This window comes from Gasterosteus aculeatus, chromosome 14 (assembly GCF_964276395.1).
Source record: "Gasterosteus aculeatus chromosome 14, fGasAcu3.hap1.1, whole genome shotgun sequence".
Lineage (NCBI taxonomy): Eukaryota > Metazoa > Chordata > Actinopteri > Perciformes > Gasterosteidae > Gasterosteus > Gasterosteus aculeatus.
The window spans coordinates 4,475,792-4,491,038 of record NC_135702.1 but is presented as its reverse complement, the minus strand read 5'-3'; the positions used below and the strand labels follow the sequence as shown (position 1 = coordinate 4,491,038).

Here is a 15,247-nt window from a genome sequence, read left to right as displayed (position 1 = left end):
ATAAAAGTGTCGTAGCATTTTACAAAAGGGCAGCAGTCATCTTCGTGCATCTTTGAGCAAAAAGAACTCCAGTCCATTATTGTACACGTCAACAAATCCACTCTTCTCTCTGTGCAAAGGTTTGTCCATTCGTCTCCCAAAGCACTGTGAGCGCCAGCGGAGGCTTAACGTGTAAACATCTCACTGATCACTGAAGCAGGCACACACAAAGCCAAGTACACAGTAAAGTCATGCAGAGCGTTACATGGTAATGAATGTCTACAGTGGGTAAGACTAATTCCAATAGAATATAAGTGGAGAACCGCGCATGGACGTCTGTACCTTAAGAGTCATGAATGTGCTTCGATTCAAGAATGAAACTACGGTTTACTTTTGATGATCCTGTTTTTATAAGATGAGCAAAACACGTGGTCGCGTTGCATAACATGTGGAGGGGCTCGACATCTCATAAGGCAGCGTGGCTTAAGACATGAATGACAACGAGGGTCGGGGGGGGGGGGGGGGGGGTCGCTGAACAGCGCAGTGAGCACAGCGTTGCTCTACACATTGGACGGCGTCGAGTTCTCCTCGCGTGGCCTCGCTTTGAAATATTCGTTTCGCTTTTTTGTCCCAAAAAAAGAAAAGAAAAGGAAAACGAGAAGAAACGTCGGCTCGGAATCCGAGGAAGTCGTTGAACTGGGCGCTGAAAACAGGCCGTCCCAGTGGCGTTTTTTAAAATATTCACCCAGTGAATCTGGCGATTAGGAAAGATTACAAAAGTACACAATTGGATGTTGTCTTTTTCCAAATATTAGCTTAAAACTAAGGCCCGGGTTTTGTTTCACACCAAGCTGCCACACCTACCGAGTGCCCACGGTGGAGAGAGAAGACGCGGGGGGGGGGGGGGGGGGGGGGTGCTGGGGACACCCACTGCGGAGACACCCACTGCGGCCCATTTCAGCGTGAATACCTGTGCAACGTCGAGTAGAAAACAACACCTGGGTACAGCAGAGCCACTAGAAAACCTCACAGAAACGACATCGATATGAAGACCACGTTTCACATTAAAAACAAGCATTCTACAGGTAGAGAGTCGCAGGTAATCGGAGCGATTTGATTGGTTAAGTACACAGCTTGAGAGAGGAGTGCGTTGGCAGTGTGTCGCGGAACACGTGAGGGCAGAGAAGTGAGCGCTCCGAGCGCCAACTCTCTCTCTCTCTCTTTTGGAGTGAAGTGTCTCGATGACGTGAAATAAAACACGACCCGGTTGAAAACCGAGCGGCGGAACGAGGCGGGAGGAGCGCGGCCGATCACGTGCACTGCCCCGTGTGTACGTTGACGATCCCGCGGGTGTGCATGTGGATGAAGTTGAAGATCTCGTGGGGCATGGCGTGGAAGCCCGGCCGCGGCTTGACGTTGTCGTAGTAATGGTGGGTGATGTAAATCCCCGAGGGGTTCATGGGAAACGCCCAGAAGCCGTAGAGGTGGACCTCCTCGCACATCTCCAGGGCGGCGGTCACGAGCATCAGGCCGCTGCTGACCCGCTTGGCCCGGACGCCCTGCACCGCCCAGAAGCGCTGCACGTTGAGCAGGTACTGCGGGTGGAAGAAGAAGACCCCCCGCTGGGAGTCAAAGTCGTCCAGCATGTACTTGACCCTGAACGACACGTCGGTGTTGCGGGTGTTGTAGAAGGCGGGGAGCACCACCGACGAGTTCTCGTATTTCTGGAGGACTTCGTAAAAGGGTCGCCGCCATTTCTCCAGCTTCTGAAATCTGCAGACGGGAGGGGGGGGGGGGGGGGGGGCAAAATGTGAGATAGCAAAAGCCAAAAGAGAAGGACTGATGGAGAGAGAGAGAGAGAGGGAGGGACAGGCTTGATTTCTCGATCAGACCTATATTTACAGTACCTCTCCGTAATAATGCTCGGATTAATTGTCACCAGATCGGTTTTAGTGCCGACATCAGCTGAGTACTTGTCGTTGATGGGGGGGATGTTGCACCTGCAGAGAAGGAAGCACGAGGAGCTTAAATTAAATTAAATGTATTGTGATTTGACAGTTACTGTTGCAAAGCACTATTAATCATATAGTTGTGAGCAGGAGTTGGACTTCTACAGTAAATCAAACTTGACTGAATGTTTGCTAAACAGCAATCCTCCGATCGTAGCTTCTTAGCAAACAGGCCCTGTCAAAACTTTGGGCGGCTGAAGTTGTAGTAAAATATAAGTCGGGTTAATTCAGCCTTGGCTGCAGAATTTCTATCCGACACACAAAGCGAACGACAGCTTCCTCAGCTAAAAAAAGCAGATTTTCATGAGGTAAGTGTGCCGTTACCACTGGAAATATAATATATTGTGCAAAAGTATAAAGCTTGTCAGGTAACTAATACAGTAAATCGCAGACCACAAGCGCTGTACCACCAGCAAAGGCTCATGGGTAATCTAACAAGGTTTGTGTGACGGGCCGCTCTCTTGAGTTGTAGGAAGCAGTGACAGAACACTGAAGGTTTTCATCCTTTATACCTAAACACAAAGTCTGCCGAGTCGATTTCCTTTCCACATTTGGTGCTCTTGATGATGCCGCCGTTGCCGACGACTGCACATTTCTTGTACTGCGATTTGGAATACGGCATATCCTGGACGAAACAGACAATGTGTTCAATTCAGATTGATTTGCACCGACGGTGGACAACGCGGAGGGAGAGGCGCCGCACTCACATCTGGAAACATCTTGAAGACCTCCGTAGTGATGGGAAGGATACCGCTGGTATCCACCTCGTACCTCAGTTTGGTCCCTGCAGGCGTGTTCTTCTTGGTGGTGAACAGAAAGGAAGGAGCGTTACAGCAGCGAGTCAGAGACATCCTTCAGGAGGACACCAGAGAGAGGAGGGAATTAGTTTACTGGGGAAAGACTTTCACAGCAGAATCACGAGCAAAACTCGCTTGGCCCTTGTGTGGTGGTGATATTGGCTTTACCTCCTCATTGTTTGGGGTCCCATGACCCTGCTGTTGTATATGTACAAATAGTAATTGCTAAATCTTTTTAGGCTTCAAGTTTTTTTCTTCCGATAGTAACAAAAGCGAATATGTTATAAAGTGAAGCAGTGACTCGTCTCTTTGCCGCAAACTGGGATTTCACATTTGACGTAGGTGACAAAGAACAGAGAATGATCATAAAGCATGATTACTACATTAAATAAACACATTTCATGTTCAATATCTTAAATGGCAGTTCATGACATGTGCACATGCGTATATTTGTTAGTCATTTGCAGAGGAAGGTCTGTACAGTTTGATGCCCTCTGACGCAGTGTAACTGCAGTATTCTAAATCATTGTTTCAACTCTTATGAACAAACTTTTAAAAATGAAAATCCATCAACAGAAATGTAAATATCCCAATTTTATACAAACAGGATATACTGTACATTCCAAGACTCCAGCTGTAAAGCTGTGGGTTTTTACCACCATCTCACGGACATATTTTAAAGAGACACATTGATGTAAAATACGATCTCTTGCGGTTCAAAACAACAACAACAAAAAAGACAGAGACAATGAGGGGGAGTTTAGAGAAATTGCGAGTGTGAGTGATGCATACTTGAAGTTGCTGGTCTCCTCCTTGTTCTGCTCCCATCTACACACCTGCAGGTTCCGCCATCTCTCAAACAGGTCGGAGGTTTTTACCCTGGCAGACAGGCAGAGAGACTTGTGGAATGAGGAAGGATATCCGTGGCCATGTATTTTCCGATTAAAGTTTCTATAAGAGTAGTAAATTGAAGCAGCATAAAAAAAAACGTCTTGAAAAGACAAATGGGGGATGGGGGAGGGACAGAAGAATTGCAGGTTTCATTCTGTGTTGACTCTACTGGTGCCACATACCCCTTGGGTGAGCTCTTCCCTTAAAACCCCTGTGAACAGCTGTCCTTGAGCCAACTCGTGTCCCCTTGTCATGTGATTTGCTCGGGGGCGGGCGGGGGGGGGGGGGGGGGGGCGTGGCACCGTTTACTGTGACTGAGTGGCGGCTGCTTCCCTATGACTCGCGTGCCAGAACCAGTCTGACATTACGTCTTGCCGACCCCCGAGGTACACGTTGTTCCCATTTATCCAGGAGGAAAGTTGAGGCATGCATCACCCCCCCCCCCCCCCCCCGCTCCATTGAGGGGGTGTGATGCATCTGGCCGCTTGTTTACTCCATAACGTCATAATGCGTTACTTAAGGTTGACGCTGTGAAAATATTGGCAATAACATGGATGCTGGGGGGGATTGCAGTGGGTGATCGGTCCAGTGGGGGAAGGAACATGTCATTGTAAATGAGGTAGTCCACCTCGCCTCGCCATAGCGACCACTCACATTGTCAGGACTTTGACGTCCATAATCTCCTGCCTGAGCTCCCTGCATGCAGTGGAGTTGTATTCATATGAGCCATCGTAGTTTTCGAGGTACCTGGAGGGAAAGACACAGTCATCCTCGGCCTTAACCTCTCCACACACACACACACACACACACCAGACTCAACACAATCATTTAGCATTTTTAAACTGTGGAGATGCAATGCAATAAAAAAGTCTTTAAAACAGGGTGTTGAAATAGCACAATAAAAGTATATAATAATAAATAGCTTATATTTACTGGAAAATGTCTTAATGAAATACTGGAACATCAGTGTGGCGTTATGGGATGACAAATGAGAGAAGTGGTTCACTGGACACTTGCACCAGATTCTATTACAGTTTAAACCAACGTGATCCACTAACTGAAGAAAAGACTCTCATATTTTTGCTTATTTATTAATTGGTTATGATGAAAACTTGCATGGTTTAATGCATCCTGTAATTAAAATGTGTAGAAATGCTGTGCATGTATATATCAATTTAGAAGAGTGACAGAATACTGCCTGAAGGGGGAAATGAGTTAAAGGGTGGATTAGTTATATATATATAACAAAGGCCCAAAAGTAATATCATTTGCCAGTAACCAGTAAGATTTGGGGAAATTAATATTTTCAATTTTTTCAAGTATTTTTAAAATATGTAAAATAATTATTATATTGAAATTACAACATGAACCAAATTAAATAAGGTTCTTTGGTTTGGAATAGTGACTGTGCTTTTCATACCAAATTCCTACCAACGTTTCAGTCGGTTTTGCTACTGTAACATTATATTCTTTTTTTAATATATTTTTAATTTTATGTCACAGATAAACAAATCCAGGTCACATGGCCCTGCTTTAATGCTGATTGGTGTGCATTATAGATTTTGAGTACATCCATTTCTTTTTTTACTGTTTGTGGAAATAACACCTATCACGTTAAATCCAAAGACTGTAGAGAAAATGGTTTTAAGTTAGTAGGAATAAAATGAGCGCCTCTGAATATGACTTTGCCTTGAAACCACCTTTTGAAATGGTTTTCAAATTGCACGCAGATACAATATCGTTTTGACGATCTGCTGCACAGGCACGAGGCCATAAACAGGCACTAAATATGCGAGGCGTACATAGAGTATTTTAGCCAAATGATTTTGGTCCAAACTGGAAAGAGTCTCACTCCCAGAGGATTTCTTCATCGCTCTCGGCGAACAGCCAAGTCGTTAACCAATCCTTTAAAAGTTAACAATATCTACATTTAGTATCTGAATCTTGAAAAGCTCTAAATGTCGTAATATATTTTTCCAATTTACATTTATAATGTTGATGCTAAAATAACACCAATTGCAAGTTTGTGTTTAGATAGATAAGATGAAATGAGGTGTTTTGGAAGATGAATAATATTGCAGAATATTAACGTTGGGCTGTGGAAGCAAACAAGGTGTGTTAAGAACTAAAACAAAACAACTAATAATAATAATCATAGATGAACACAACGAGCCATACGATGGAGAGATGCATTAAAGGAACAAGATGCTCGGGTGAAGTCAGAAGGAACGATGAAACTGGTTGTCTACATCCACCTGATGATGTATTTCTGAGGTTTAACTGAAAGGAGCATCGGGTTTTCTTTTTCTACATGCATGCGTGTTTTAGCTACGATGATGAAACCTGTTCTCTGCTCGGTTCTAAGAGCAGGACAGCAATTCACTTGGCGAGATGAATTTCACCTCGTGGGTTTAGTCGTACAATGCTGTCTCCAAACCAATGCAGGATGAGAAAGACCAGCATTTTACCACGGATACTATCTACTGGAGGTTTCTTTTATTGGGGGGGGGGGGGGGGGGGACTGGCACCTTTCTGTCTTATTGTAACAAGAAAAAGTTGAAAAGGGGGGTAAATCCAGGTCGCAGAGAGAGACAATGCAGATGTGAGAAGGGGTGGGGGGGGGGGTAGGGGGGTGTAGCAGAGAGAAGTGTCCACACTGTATATGGCATACACACACAGAGCTGTGCAGGACACATGAGACACAGATCGAGGAGGACAAGGCATTCGGAGATGGGTGCTGGATGGGACACATGACGTACGAGGAGAAGCCAGCACAGCGACAGGAGACCGTGGTTTAACCGGCTTCTGGTGGGAGGGGGAGTGGGAGGTGGGAGGGGGAGTGGGAGGTGGGGGGGGGGGGGGGGGATCTGGGGGGTCGAGGTGGACGGGATCAGACAACATGCAAGAGCAAATCTGAAGTGCAACCACCACTGAAAAAAATATGAGAGTTTATACCTTTCAGAGTAATGAAAAAAAAAGAGGCATTCTTGGGTTTCTGTGAAAGTACTAAAAATGCCTTCAAACTGTCCTACCTTTTTTTTTTCTTCTTAATATCGGCTAGGCAGGGTGTGACTATTACGGAGATCTGTGAATCTGGCTGAAAATTCTGACGGAAACATCTGTCAACATGCAGACAGGTTAAGTTAGAGTTAAATCTGTTTTTGTAGTCCTGCGACATCAGCACCCCCCTGCTCACTTCCTACACCTGCAGATTGCAAAACAAGTAGAGCAAGAAAAGTGTACAGTGTGCTGCAGCTGTTATTCTCTCTCAAATATCTGAGCAGACTGCTGTACACGTCACAGCGGCCCAGTCCACGCATGCAGGGCTGGGTCGTCACTACATGATGTATTTCAAACTTGTGCTTTCTCTCTCTTTCTCTCTCTCACACTCTCTCTCTTTCTCTCTCTTACACTCTCTTTTCTCAGAGGTGTTGTGCAGAAGGTCACGCTGGAAAGGTACCTTTTCCTTCCATTTCTGGCAGGCTTCAGAGATCCGTCATCCGAGAAATTAACGGGACCGGTCCAATTTCCTGTCTCGTCCCCTTTGAGTCGGCTAAACTGTTGCGCACTAGCAAGAAAATGAATCAGTTTATTTGTGATTGTATTGTCCTTAATGTGCAGAAAGTCAAAACACATACAGCCAAGCCCCAACTCCAATGTGCACATTCACACACACACACACACACACATATACATTATGGGGCAGCAGCTTTCTGGCTCAAGAAAAACACAAGTCAAAGTATGACATCATTAATGGGAAGAATGAACTCTCGGTTGATGACATCATGGTTTGAATGGTTCCTTTATGCTCAGCTGTGCAGCCGCCATCCTGTGTGTGATTTAACACCCACACCCTGGAATATTGGCCTGCAGGACTGTTAGACGACTACCTTTACTGCCACTACGGATTTTGCCAACTCTGCGGAGGAGGAGGAGATTTCGATGGTTTGGAGCGTATTTTCAGCCAGATATTTCTTCAAAGGCGGTGTCTTAAGGGAGCATCTCAACTTGGATTTGAAGACCAAACAGGTTTCAACAAAAGCCCGTCTGTGTCTAATGAGAAGAAGCTACTGGCTGCGTCATCTGAAACGTGGCCTCATCTTTGCCTCTGCTGGATTCATCTCCACTAAAACCATCGTGGCGAATTTTCCAAAGGAGGCCATTTGGTGCAGGTGGTTCGTACCTCACATCATTTCAGAGATGTGAGGGGCATCAGTTAGTTCATAGTCCAAATCTTTATTTCCCGGATAGTGGGACCCAAACATGAGTTTTTTGTTGACCGAAAGTATCTTTTAAGAAACTTATCCCAACATAATAAAGGTTAAGAGACGTTGCATCGTGCAGACACGAGTCACAGTCCATCCAGACATCAGTGGGTGTGAAACTCCTCCCGTTACGCAAATATTCATGTGTGACTAATCTGTGAGTCCTCTGTGGGTGGTGTGCTAAATTCAGCAGGGAAATTGAAGCTGAAGAGCCGTTCTGGGTGCATTATGTGATCAAGTATTCATTGTCGGGCACTCGTGTAAATGCTCACGCAGGAGCATCCGAGGCCTCAGTAACCCCCTTTTTACCCGTTTGCTGAGCAAACCTGAAAGCTTGCCCTGATCATATGAACAATGAACATATGTGTTATTGGATATGGTCCAAATGTGTGGCGACCAATAAAACCCCCAACGAATCTCACGTGGCTCCCAGTGACTCAAAGGTCAATACGTGGTCTTCAAGTCAAACATTGAGGGTCCATTCATCTCCTAGTGACTCAGTTAGGAGCACTGAGAGACGGTAATATAAGCATCAGTTTAGACAAACAACAAGCTCTGCGGCACTAATGTGCTCTGATTCTGCCCCTGAGCGCCTTTAATGGGACTTAAAGCAGGGAGGACTTTTGTACTTATTGGATTTTGGGACTCGGGTGGTTTTCTGGGGAAGGTCTGGGCATTGATTTTTCAGAGCGGTTTCCTGTAACGACCGTAGGAATCTTCCTAAAAGGGGCACAGTTGTCTGCATCAATATACGAAAGGTAACAATTGTATTAAAAGAAAAAACAGACGTGAGATTGTCTAGTTTTCTTACTGCATTATAAGTATGAGAGAATGTGTTAATAAGTAATAAGTAAATAAATAATAAGTGGGTAATTGTCTTTTCGGTCTTACCTTTTAACAGGGAACTACTCTGGTAATTAGTGTAAGTGCTTTGTCTTATGAATAATAAACAAGCGGTTTTATGAGCTGTTAATCCAAATACATTATACATCAGGAAAGGCTCATGAGCCGTCCAAAAAAAAGATTTATTGTAAAGCTGATAATATAAATATGTCACTTTGACAGTCATTTTATTCAAGCAAGAATTAGCTTATTATATTATATATTATATTATTGTTTTACTTTCTTTCCTGATGATATAAAATGATCTCCAGATTAACGACGATGAAATCAGTTCTATGGACAAAGCCGCTAATTTTCTAGATGGTTGCTAATCAAACCGCTGGAGCCTCGGGCTCGTTTGTCGCTATTCTTTACACCGCCGAGAGTATTTTTAGACGTCGCCCTCTTCGCCTCGCGCAGAGTTAAAAGCTAAGATGTCCTGATTTACGGAAGTGGGTCTCTAGCTGTGATCCCTTGAATAGGCCTCTTGAATCAGCGATGGCCATTTCACAATCATGCTCATCCTCTGTTTAACGTGACTGGAGGCGTGCGGGTGGGGGGGGGGGGGGCGATGTCCAGAGGAATCGAGTGCGGCGACGTTGCTGACTGGGTTTGACTCTAACGGACGACCTCTTAAGATTCCTCCGTCCCTCATGAGGGATGGACGCACGCACAAAGCCAGCTGCTGTTGATGTACACGCTGCCACCGCGTTCTCTCACGCTCGGGGCTCAGCAGGTATATGGAGGCCGGGCGTGGTCGACCCCCCCCCCCCCTCCCCTCTCCCCCCTCCCCCCATGTGGGTAACAGCCTCTGCTTGTTTACGCTTGAAAAGATGTCATAGGATGACGTCTCCACCACCAGCACCTCTCTGCATCGCACACACACACACACACACACACACACACGCACACGCACACGCACGCACGCACAGGCAGACATCACGGCCTCTCTTTCACTCTCGCCGTCTCCTCCCCCCTCTCTCCCCCACTTGCGCTTGAGGTGCGGGTGCAGACAGACTGTAGCAAAATGGCTGCCGCTGCATGGGCCCGCTGCCTACTGTTAGCCTGCCCCCCCCCCACACCCCTTTTTCTCAGGCGAAGGAGAGTGTGTGTGTGTTTGTGTGTGTGTGTGTGTGTGTGTGTGTGTGTGTGTGTGTGTGTGTGTGCCGGATCTGAATTCATGCATCTCACCGCAGAGGTGCAGATGCATGAATCCACAGTACGTATGGTCACACCAGCCCAGCGGGGGGTGGGGGGGCAGTGGAGGGGTCAGCAGCTGTGGGGAGCTTTCAGATTGAAGCACATGTATGTTTGCTTTGAAGTTAGCATATATGTGCTAAATTATCTGGAAGTGGAGGGGGGACTTTTTTTTTTAGATTGTTGGAGTGAGATTTGGCTTTCTTTGCAGGGGGTTTTTTTTGGAGGGGGGGGGGGGGGTGGGTGTGACCACCTGAAGATAAAACATCCTGGCTTCTCTGCATCTGCTCGTCTCACACGGAAATTTGTCTGACAATGTGAAGCAAAGGGGGGCGGGGGCTGTCTTTAAAGAGGGGCGCCAGAGGGGACCACCCGTATGAGGGAGAGGAATTATAAAACACGTCTCTGCAGTGGCCGAGTGTGAGCTGGATGCAACCTGGTGAAATGATTTATTTAGCAGGGACCAATAAGAAATACACATCATCTCTATAGTGTCGTTGTGATAATCTGATGCCTCTGTAAGATGTAGGCTACGACCAGTCGAGAAGGCTGAAACAGAAAATCAAATAAGGATATTTGGGGGGGGGGGGGGGGACAAAAGAAAGGGAAAACCTTACCATACACAGCCGGAACACTGTGTATGGTGTGAATGTGATGCTTCACTTTCAGAAAATATCAAAAAAAGTAAATCCAATGGAAACTGTTTCTATGCCACTGGAAAATAAGATGGATGGTTAATTGCTGTTGTTGTTGTTGTTGTTGTTGTTGTTTTCAGCCATGAAAGCTTGTTTTCCCCATGCGACCCATCCAGACTACATGTATCATACTACCATATTCTTCACCATTCCATACCTGGGCATTGTTGTCTCACGCGTATCATTAGTGAACACCGGCATGCTTCATTTATCACTGTATTCATTTTTAAGCTGAACCGTCACAGCGTGCGCAACTCTTGTTGCAAACAGCAAAAAGGCCGACATGACGATCGGCACTCACCTCTTGATGTAGTTCTTCCCGTAGAGAATCTGCTGCAGCAGCGTCACCAGTCCGAACGCGCAAAGGAACATAAAGCAAAGCGATCTATTGCCGAGTATGTCTTTACCCGACGACGGGTCGGCGTATCCCATCCTTCGGCGCAGCATCCGGGGCCGACGGTGACACCCAGTTAGGTGTCTCTCTCCGCTGCATTCGGGACCGGGGTCGCGTGCCCGCCGGACAGCCCTTCGTCCATCGCCTTTCTATTTCGCTGCGCTGCGCCGTTGGACGACGACGCGCATCGCGACGAAAAGTAGCTGGTTAGATGTGGAGGAATTTTTTTTCCCCCCCGCGGGAAAGGTGTTGATTTGCTGGTCTGGTATCGTGCGCCGCGCTGCCTCTCCTCCTCGACGAGGTGCGAGCAATGCAGATCACCCCCCTTACACACACACACCCCTCAAAAAAACGATGCGCCGCACCGGGGTTTACTTTGTCTGGAGCGGATGCGCAGATGTTACACCAGTAAACGCGCTGTGCATCGCTGTGACGGGAAATGCAAACACTCACATCCTCAAATCTGAGCAGAGAGACTGCGTGACTGAAACGTTAGCGGGGGAGGATGCGCCGTTTCTCAGCCGGGCGGCGGGGGGGGAGGGCAGGGTGCGCGTCGCCAAAAACACAAGGTCACGGCCGTGGTCTCCTTTTCAGGGGTGCACCTGTGATCTCAAAATAGCCTGTTTAAATGAAACTGCCCCCCACCCCGCCCTGGCTGGGAGAACTGTATCAGCTCTGAACTGTAGATTACGTCATCTTAAATAGCAGTTCATCATCATTTCTTCAGAGCCGATGCTGTTGAAAACGTTTATTCTTTCTTCCTTTTGTGCATTGCAGTCCATGCCAAAGCGACGGACGCACAATGTCCCGCCCTGCACTATATCTGAATTATGTCTCTCTAGGGCGGATGACGATCTAAAACATGAACAGCAACATTTAGTCGTTCTGAACCGACAGCAGTGTCCTGTCTCCTCTGCATCTCAAGTATTGACAAGGATGCGTGTTTGACAATACTTTTACTGACGGAATTTTTGTAGCGTTACTTTAAGTAAATCCCTGAACCATCTATAAGACAGAAACACAGAAAAAGCAGGCATTCTAAGCAAAGAAACACAGATCTCCTGATCTCATTGTTCTCTTGGCCGTGGCCCGGAGGGCCTGCAGCCCTCCCAGACCAGATCGCATATCCCTCCAGCGGGTTCTGGCCCTAGAGCTCCTCCTGGTTGGACACGCACCAAAAAGCTGCTCCGGGTAAAGCAGAGCAAAGCTCATTTCCACCATACCCACAGTTCTTGTCTTTGAGTTTAAATTGCCATTATGAGTGTAGTGTAGGCACAAAGTACGCCCCCCGTTATGATAACAACTTAACTAGCACAAGACATGACACATATAGCTAGTCTACTTTGTGTTCAATCATTTTTCCAACATCATTGCCTTAATGTTTTTGTTATAGTTTTAAAACTATAGCCTAATGTCATATCTTGAAAAAAAGATTGGATGATATTGTGGGATCTGCAGCCTTATCTACAAACACAAATCCACCTAACAATCTTTTTACCCTCATTCATTGTACCACTGCTTGACCCTTATCATTGCATGGGTTACAGATTAAATTACGGTTTACTGTGTTTTTTTCCTGCCCCACAAGCAACAAAATCATCATGAATAATCTCCTGGTTGTTATAATTACATCGGTTTGCGCTGTCAAAATGCTGCATAACATACGTCGTTATCATTACATCGGGTTGCACTGTCAAAATGCTGCATAAAATACGTTAATTATATATACAGTGAGGGAAATTAAATTAACACTAAACATATTAGCATATTAGCTAAGCGCTACACGGGGTCACATTTCGGTGTTACACAGGAAGCAGCACGGATGTGATTTTATGCGTCGCGGGACGCTCTTCCGGTCTCTTTTCCCTTAGCCGCCGGACGAAGATGGTACGTTGGAACGTTGGCAGACAGAAATCTCTTAACATCTGTGAATCGAGTCGCTTATCTGACGCGATTAGCTGATTTTAGTTCTTCGAATAAACGTCGTAAGCGTTCGGGTGAAGTATTTTTGAGATGAAGCTTTGTTTTAATGCGATTATTGATGTTCTTGTTGCATCGAGCCAGCGTTTGTTTGCTGCTCGTAGCATTGAGATTCAGGGCACAGAATGGGCCCGCGTTTGCCGTGAAAGGACCACGTAACGTGTATGTAACGTAGATGATCTTCTGTCATACCCGGGGGAATTGGTTGAAGAATGAATTGCTTTTTTCATCCGTCGTGTAAATGTAGCCGGCTAGCTGTGCTTACTGGCTAGCTCTTCCATAGTGGTTAGCATTGCTAGTTAGCCGCTTCGTCCGCCTCTAAATGTGCTTCTGCTGTCGATGCAACGCTGCCACCGCGCCGACTCTTTAATGCAGCCGCACACGGGTATGTGGTCTATATGTCTGATTTTGGGGTCTTCGAATCAATGCGGTCTTTTTGTAATGACTTGGTTTACCAGTAGCCAAGATCAAGTGTCGGAAGTCGCGTGCCGAGTCTTGTCAGTGATGTTCTCAAAAAACAAATGTCTGAACGTATGATTTCCAGTGATTTCATCTTTGTTTACTGAGACAAGACCGCCGGACCCTTGACCCCGTGGAATAAGTAACGCATCCGGGGAATCTCCTCCTATAAACTCCCCTTTTCTCTTGTATTCTCATTCCTCAGACCAAGGGAACATCCTCCTTCGGTAAGCGCCGGAACAAGACGCACACCCTGTGCCGTCGTTGCGGTGCCAAGGCTTACCATCTGCAGAAGTCCTCCTGTGGCAAGTGTGGTTACCCCCAGAAGCGCAAGAGAAAGTGTGAGGCACCTAACACTCAACATTCCCTTCACGTGTGCTGGTTAAACACCTGCAGTACGAGTCATTAAGAGTTGTTAGTTGCGGGTGTCTTGTCACACTTTTTATTCATGCTGTGTTGTTTTTGTAGACAACTGGAGCGCTAAGGCCAAGAGGAGGAACACAACTGGAACCGGTCGTCTGAGACACCTGAAGGTCGTCTACCGCAGGTTCAGGTGAGACCTTTGGCGCTTGTGTACTTGAGATCAAGTGTTTCTAGATGTGACTGCTGTATGCAGAAAGCTATGTGTTGGTGCAAAGACTCATTTGTAAGTAATACTGCCAAAGACCACAGTGAGATTGTTTGCTTCAGGTCAAACCGTTAGATGCAGTAAGCACACGTGTTTGGTTTATCAACTACAAACATTGGATCTGCTTTTGGTGTGTTGACAAATTCCCTCTTGCAATATAAACAACATCCCTTAATTAGATATTTATCTGCAAAAAGGAAAGGACTTTGACTGAAACGTTAAACAGGTGTTTATAAAATGCCCGAACAATATAATCAAGAACCTATATTATGAAGTTATATTTCAGGACTCTTCAATGATGCTTACCAATGATGCTGAAAAATAAATGTCTGAACAAATGATTTCTATATGATATCAACATTTTCTCTGAGGTAAGCTTTATTGTCTTGATAGATCAGGTACATGAGAATTAACATCTGAGTGTAGCTCTATTTAAGTTGCCTGTTGTGCTAAAGGGTCACTATTGTAACAAAGACTCCAGTCGAACCACATGAAGATGTGGCTTCATGTAGCCTTAAGTTCAGGATCCGTTTGTTGGTAACTGACCCGACTTGCTGGAAATGCGCAGTTTGTTAGATCTGTCAACAGTATATTTAATGAGATTAGATGACACATCTCTGTAAATTGGACTCCTGGTTGTTGTTCGTGACCAGTTGGTTAAGAAATGGCACGGACGTAGCCTTTGTTTATCATTCGTGCCACAGACCGTTAATCTTATTCAAATTCGTCTTTCAAACAAATCAAGATCTAAATATTTGGTTTAAGATGAATTCTCTACAGCTGTGATTGTTTTAGCTAGTTACCTCGCTAGTTCACAGACCAATCTGTGACTTCCCAGCATTCCGTGGTAAACTATGGGGCATAGAACTATTTGCAAATGTTTTGGATCACTGCTCGAATCGCAATTTCCTGCCTAAACCCCTTTTTCTGTGTTGTGTCTCAGGAATGGTTTCAGGGAAGGAACAACCCCCAAACCCAAACGTGCAGCAGTGGCCGCCTCCAGCTCATCCTAAATACACATTTTGTTTTGAATAAATGTGATGTTAAACCGGGGTTTCCGTCTTTTCTCTT

At 45.8% G+C, this 15,247-nt stretch overlaps 2 protein-coding genes and 2 non-coding genes across 4 annotated transcripts; 3 read left to right on the top strand and 1 right to left on the bottom strand.

Annotated features, from left to right (window-relative positions):
- Positions 1–1,289: 1,289 nt before the first annotated feature.
- On the bottom strand, positions 1,290–11,162 carry st8sia5 (ST8 alpha-N-acetyl-neuraminide alpha-2,8-sialyltransferase 5; the record flags this gene model as incomplete). The annotated part of the gene is given in 7 exon segments (NM_001267634.1): positions 1,290–1,760; positions 1,763–1,765; positions 2,503–2,613; positions 2,696–2,840; positions 3,578–3,664; positions 4,331–4,423; positions 11,017–11,162. Coding segments are annotated over 7 exon segments (1,056 nt in total), but the record flags the coding sequence as incomplete, so codon positions are not given.
- Positions 11,163–12,892: 1,730 nt separating this feature from the next.
- On the top strand, positions 12,893–15,229 carry rpl37 (ribosomal protein L37). The gene is made up of 4 exons (XM_040197842.1): positions 12,893–12,996; positions 13,754–13,889; positions 14,017–14,101; positions 15,120–15,229. Exons 1-4 carry the CDS (start codon positions 12,994–12,996, stop codon positions 15,187–15,189), a joined length of 294 nt encoding a protein of 97 aa, XP_040053776.1. The 5' UTR covers positions 12,893–12,993; the 3' UTR covers positions 15,190–15,229.
- Positions 13,582–13,663, top strand: LOC120832383 (small nucleolar RNA SNORD72). Its single transcript, XR_005714190.1, has one exon. It is a non-coding gene; the product is annotated as a small nucleolar RNA SNORD72 (small nucleolar RNA).
- LOC120832382 (small nucleolar RNA SNORD72) lies at positions 14,476–14,554 on the top strand. The gene has a single exon (XR_005714189.1). It is a non-coding gene; the product is annotated as a small nucleolar RNA SNORD72 (small nucleolar RNA).
- Positions 15,230–15,247: the final 18 nt, after the last annotated feature.